This window comes from Nothobranchius furzeri, chromosome 3 (genome assembly GCF_043380555.1).
Source record: "Nothobranchius furzeri strain GRZ-AD chromosome 3, NfurGRZ-RIMD1, whole genome shotgun sequence".
NCBI lineage: Eukaryota > Metazoa > Chordata > Actinopteri > Cyprinodontiformes > Nothobranchiidae > Nothobranchius > Nothobranchius furzeri.
In genome coordinates, this window is record NC_091743.1 from 83,253,302 (window position 1) to 83,259,341 (window position 6,040).

Genomic DNA, 6,040 nt, shown 5'->3' on the forward strand with positions numbered 1-6,040 from the left:
GTTGCCATGGTTACGCATCATAAAAATGTTCAAAAAGTGAAAAAAGCTAAAAAAAAAAAATAGCAGTAAAAATCCTCCAAGCTCCACAGCACCAGAAACAGAAAAGTAAAGTGTCCAAAAAATAGTTTTTCTTGTGAAACTAGAAGAAAAAATGTCCAAGAAAAGGCTAAACTTACATATAGTCAACAGAGCTACTCCAACATGCAGCCACCCAGAGCAGCGCAGTTCCGGGACAAAAAAAATGTTCCTAACCGTGGAAACAGACAGCTGAAATCTGAGACAGCTTTCTGTATCCATCCTCTGAACCATGGACATTTGTTTTCAGGCCATGTGAGAGTTGCTTTGAGACCGCCATGTTGCTGCTCTTCAGAGAATATTTGAAGAGGAAAACTTACAATTGGCCCCCTTAAATACCCTCTCATAATTGGATTTACCTGTGTATGGAGGTCAAGGGTCACAGAGTTTACCAAACCAATTTTGAATTCCAATAATTAGTCCTAAAGGATTTGGAATCAAAAGGATATTGCCCAAATTTATGCACCTGTCTATTTTTGTTTTAATTATTGTACATGTTCTGTAAATCCCATAAACTTTGTGCCACTTCTCAATCTCATCTGCTTTATGAGGATGATGTAGTCCTCCTAGCTTCATCAAGCTCCAACCCACAGCTCTTGCTAGGGAGGTTTGCAGCAGAGTGTGAAACGGCTGGGATGAGGATCGGCACCTATCCTTGACTGGAAAAGGGCAGCTTGCCAACTTCAGGTCAGGAGAGGTCATGCCTCAAGTGGAGGAGTTCAAGTATCTCAGGGTCTTGTTCATGAATGAGGGAAGCAGGGAGTGGGAAATCAACAGGCAGATTAGGGCAGCGTCTGCAGTTGCTGTTGTGAAGCAGGAGCTGAACCCGAAAGCAAGGCTCTCAATTTACCAGTCAATCACCCAGTCTTCGCCTATGGTCATGAGCTTTGGGTAATGTCCAACAGGATCATAGATACAAGCAGCCGAAATGAGTTCTCTCTGCGGGGTGGCTGGGCTCAGCCTTAGGGATAGGGTGAGGAGCTCAGACATTCGGGAAAGACTCGGAGTAGAGCCACTGCTCCTTCATAACAAGACAAGTCAGTTTAGGTAGTTTGGGCATCTTGTTAGGATGCTTCCTGAACACCTTCCCAGGGAGGCATTTCAGGCATGTCCTGCTAGCAGTAGGCCCCCTGGATGACCCAGGATACAATGGAGAAAGTACATCTTCGAACTGGCCTGGAAATTTTGTGGCATCCTGCCGGAGGAGCCGCCCGGAAGAGGACAGTCTGGAACTCATTTGTCAGCATGGACGTAATTTTTGGGGGGGGTGGGGGGGGTGTAGGAGGGGGACATGTCTCCCCCCCCCCCACTTTTTCCAAAGTGAAGTTTTGACCCCTGCGCTTTTTACCATCCAAAAACAATATTACTTTATATTAAATTGACACTGGTTGAGCTCTAGGACCAAGCAGAAAACAACCGTTTGTGTTGAAGCCTGTTTCCCATTAGAACATACTGTAAAGATACCCCCCCCCCCCCCCCCCCCCATGTCCCCCCCACTTCTAAAGTGAATATTACGTCCATGTTTGTTAGGATGCTGTTCCCAAGACCCGAACAGGCGGATAACAGAAATAATGTCTCCCTCATGATATATAAAAAAATGAATTGTCACCGCCAAGGATTTATATAGGAAAATTATGGCTTATATTTTGGCATCCAATTGTACATCTAGAAAGGAAGAAAAAAAAAATAAAGCGAACATGTGTCTACATTACTCGACAATACTCTACAGATTTTTGTCATTTCAAATTACTGATCTACTCAATTACATTAAACCAATTTTAAATTTTTGCAATGAAATACAAGAATGCCAGTGACAAAGTTCAGAAAGCTTTTCCACACAATCAAAATCACTTTTGCACCATCATCCATTTAATTTCTCCCATAAGCTCCAACCCTCCTACAAATATTCAAACTTAACCTCAATTATTTTATTTGACTCTTCCTGCATTAGTAAAGAATATATCAATGTGAAAAACACCACATCAAAGCATGACCAAAACAACTATTAATGTGAAGTTAGTTCAGCACTTTCGCACATTTGAAAAGTCCCGATAATCTGTGACCAAATAAAAGTTTCTGCCATCTGGATCGATCACCTGAAATGGAGGGGGAAAAAATATTAGTCATGATTCAGTGAAAATAAGTTTTCAAATTTAAAGCTCAAATAAAATCTGGTACTTGGAAACATTTTAAAAATGTTAAATGATACCTCATACAAGAATAAAAATTGTGTTAAAGTATGGAGCTGAATGCAATTCTAACCATTTCCTGACCTCATTTTTTACCTGGTCTCTCCTTTTCCCTCATAAGTGTGCAACACACCTGGTTGGGATAGAAAGGCACATCTGTTAAATTTACATTCCTGCACAAAGGGGATTGATCCTGAGGGTTGAGAGGCCAAAAATATAAAAAGTCGCGTAGAAAATCCCCAAAAACCTCTCCAGCACTAAGCCATAATTTTTCCAGTTGGTCATAAACTTCTATTACTGAAGACCAAAAACCAAACACTTCAACCAAACTCTGAAAATAAAGCACTTGAATTCATCTTTGGATTCAGTTAAAATGCTGCATCGGGGCAAGTATAGGTATCCTCCCTTCTGGTCGGCTCATGGGTCCCCAGAAGAACGAACAGGGCTAAAAGAGTTTTCTAATCTGCTTTGCCTTACACCCTGGATGGATATGTTGTACTGCAATTTAAATGAAATAATGGATATTTCAACCACCCTAGTCACACACTTTGATCAGCTTGTAAAGGTTGGTAATTAACACGTCTACATCAGCACTTCACATCAATAACGTCACTGACCACATAATCTCCTCTCCCCTAGCGTAGCTACTACTTAGTAAATGACTAGATTTATGGTGGTTCTTTCCTCCTATGGGTAGCTTGCTGAACTTAAAGCCTTTTCCCCATGTCTGGATCAATGACGTCACTTTCGTGAAGCACATTTGTAGTCCTGGACTTATTTTCACACAACTTAACACAGCGTCGTTTTCGCATTTTTCTGGAGACCGGAAGTACATGGGTGCGACTCAGGCTCCCCATCTGCAATTAGTCTAGAATATTCCACTATAGGTTTGAAGAGTGAGTGTTCTAGTTTGTGAGCTAGAGCAGATTAAAGATGGTTGGAGCCATTTCTCAAATCTGAAACAAACTTCGCCTCGTTTGTGTTGCTGGCTCGACGCGAGTGTGGTGTCGTTTGTTTAGCATGAACTTTGTCCCTAAAAGCATGTTTCAGAAAATCCAAACTGTTGCTTAAATGTGGACATTTAATGTCACCAGACCCCACCTGACAATCCAAGTCTCTACGTCTAAACTCACAGCACATCTTCCCATTTGATCAAATAAGTGACTTAATTGGTAATGAACTACATATCAAAGATAGTTATTGGCATGTACTTGACTCAGCACTTTCTAAAACACACACACACACACACACCCGGGGTGCACTGACAGAGGCAATTCTGCCATTGGTCCCCCTCACCACCACCAGCCAAGGAGGGTGAAGTGCCTTGCCTAAGGACAAGACTGCAGCAGACCGAGCAGGACACAGCCAAGTCAAATCGCTCCAGAGAACCAAATTCCAGCTAGACTTACCCAATGTTGACGTCGCAGAATTCAGTAGGTCTACATAAACTGTTCTCAGTTAGATCTGCAGTCGGGCTGCAGACGACATCTGAGCAGGAAGATTTCACATGCTTTGATTTACCAGCTGCTATAACCAGACCTGCCGGGGGTGATATGAAGTTTGGAAAAAGTTAATACAGATTTTTTGTTTTAAACAATTAGATTTACCTGGCCTTGTTATTTTATTTTGTGTTCTATTCACTAACCAGCCACTTGAGTCTATGAGCACTCCGTTCTTCCAGTCAGATAATTTATATAGTGTTGATGTTGCAGGATTGCTATGGAATACAAACGTGACGTTCTGAAAAAGAAAAGCGGGGCCATTATCTTGATGCCATAGAAAGTCAGTCAGACTAGAAGTAATTTCTTTAATAAAAAATTGGTGCCCGTTTTATAAGACTTGCACCTGTGAAAGTTTCTGCTTATTTTAACCCAATCCTTCAATTTAAGCTTTTTTTTTTTATACACATTAATTTGCACGACAGAAATTTAAATCTCATACAAACAGAAGTTCAGTCTCACATCAGTACTCACAAGGTCAGACAGGGTGAAGAGTCTGGTTGGATTGAACTGCAGAACTGATTGTTTGCCAAAGTTGAAGACTAAAAATGTCAGCTGAATACAGAAAACAAACTTTAATCTGTTGCAGACAAGTCGTATAACAGGCAGGACAGGCGATTGCTTGGGGCCCCTGGACCAGTGGCGCCCCAACAGGTGGTCTGCTGCAGCACCACTGATCCCTCCAATCAGAATTTAAAGAAAAGCCTGTATAAACGAGTAACACTTACATGAGTCATGCCTGCAGAATCTTGCAGTTTGATTTTAAGTGTGCAGGGTGAAGCAGACTTGATGTTGTGGAAAGTTTTTTGGATGAGTGATCCAAGACCTGGCCCCTGACCCAGAACCTCCACCGAAGCGCGGTCGGTTCCTGGAACCACCAGAAGCAGGCAGTCTGGGTTGTCGTCTTTTGCACACACCTTGAAAAGAGGGTCTTCAAAGTGTATCTGGAACAAAAGATGCAATAAAAGGATCTGTTACATGTTTCTCCAAGTGGGTAGTTTACCTTGTTCAACTGGGTAGGAAGAGCTTAGTTTCAGATGGTTTAGTGGATTTTGCCAAACATCTGGTTAAGTCTGATATTGTTGGCCTACTCGGCCAATGTTGGCTTTTAAATGTACCATCAGATATTACGGGGCGGCAGCAGCTCAGGAGGTAGAGCGGGTTGTCCAGCAATCAGAAGGTTGTAGGATCGATCCCAGCTGCTGGCAGAGAACCATTGTGCCCTTGGGCAAGGCACCTAACCAACCTTGCCTGCTGATGGTGGTCGGAGGACTAGTGGTGCCTGTGCTCAGCAGCCTCGCCTGTCAGTGAGCCACAGGGCAGCTGTGGCTACAATTTAGCTCATCATCATCATCATCATGTGAATGTGTGTTAATGATACACGTTAGTGTAAAGTGCTTTGGAGTCCTCCGACTCTGAAAGGTGCTATACAAGTGTAGATCACTTCACTGCAGCTCCAGTTTTACAGGCTGTTTGCTAAATATGACCATTTTCTAACTTGTGGCTGGATTTTACTCACTTGCAACACAGTATGATTTAATCCAAAGTACGTGATAGGACAGGAACTGAAGTCCGCACTTCCGGTACCAATAATCCTCACACACTGGTACTGGTGAAACTGGCTGGCAGCAACTGCAGAATACATTGAGACCTCATGTTGTCATCCATCACAGCTTCCCATAAGACATGATCTCCATGTCATCTACATGCCATGTTGTTCTTCAGTTCAGCAACTAAACCAGGTGACTTCAATCAGCACAGTGAATGAACCAGGTTCAGCTGCTGAGCAGAGCAAAATCACACCATGAAGTTGGCTTTTTGATGCCACAACTCCTAGCTCTTCTCACCTGCCAGGAAGAGAACCAGAGCTCCTGACTTCAGCATGATGGACTCAAAACTGCCAGAGAAAAGAGAAGCTGGTGATACCTGTTAAGACTTTTTGTTTCAGTAAAAAAATAATAAGACACTGTAGCATCAAAATCAGCTAAATAAAACTCCATTATATGTTTGAGTTGTAGAATATGGCAGCATGATAAACTTTTCCTTTTGCTCTTTTACCAGAAAGTCTCAGAGAAGAAAAAGATGCGCATCTTACCGTCTGCAGCAGGAGCTTTCTGTCAGGTGGGTTCCATGGCCTTTTATGCAGGTAAATTTAGGCCACGCCCCCTAAAACAATGGTGCTTGATCTTTTGAAATGTATTAAACATTTTACTTGTCGAGTTTGTTTTTGTTGCCAACTTAGCAACTTTGTCATTATTTCTAATGACTTTTGTTAAG

At 42.3% G+C, this 6,040-nt stretch overlaps 1 protein-coding gene across 3 annotated transcripts; it reads right to left on the reverse strand.

Annotated features, from left to right (window-relative positions):
• Window positions 1-1,693: 1,693 nt before the first annotated feature.
• On the reverse strand, window positions 1,694-5,712 carry LOC107384660 (uncharacterized). Of its 3 annotated transcripts, none has more exons than XM_070549964.1 (8): window positions 5,611-5,712; window positions 5,283-5,395; window positions 4,492-4,707; window positions 4,238-4,318; window positions 3,910-4,004; window positions 3,674-3,803; window positions 2,361-2,397; window positions 1,694-2,171 (listed from the first exon to the last, which is right to left on the reverse strand). In XM_070549964.1, the coding sequence occupies exons 1-6, from the start codon at window positions 5,645-5,647 to the stop codon at window positions 3,782-3,784; spliced, it is 564 nt and encodes a 187-aa protein (XP_070406065.1). In that variant the 5' UTR covers window positions 5,648-5,712; the 3' UTR covers window positions 1,694-2,171; window positions 2,361-2,397; window positions 3,674-3,781. The 3 variants fall into 3 exon arrangements, with proteins under 3 accessions (XP_070406065.1, XP_015813508.3, XP_054590644.2); XM_015958022.3 differs by having other exon boundaries at window positions 2,349-2,397; XM_054734669.2 differs by having other exon boundaries at window positions 2,338-2,397.
• Window positions 5,713-6,040: the final 328 nt, after the last annotated feature.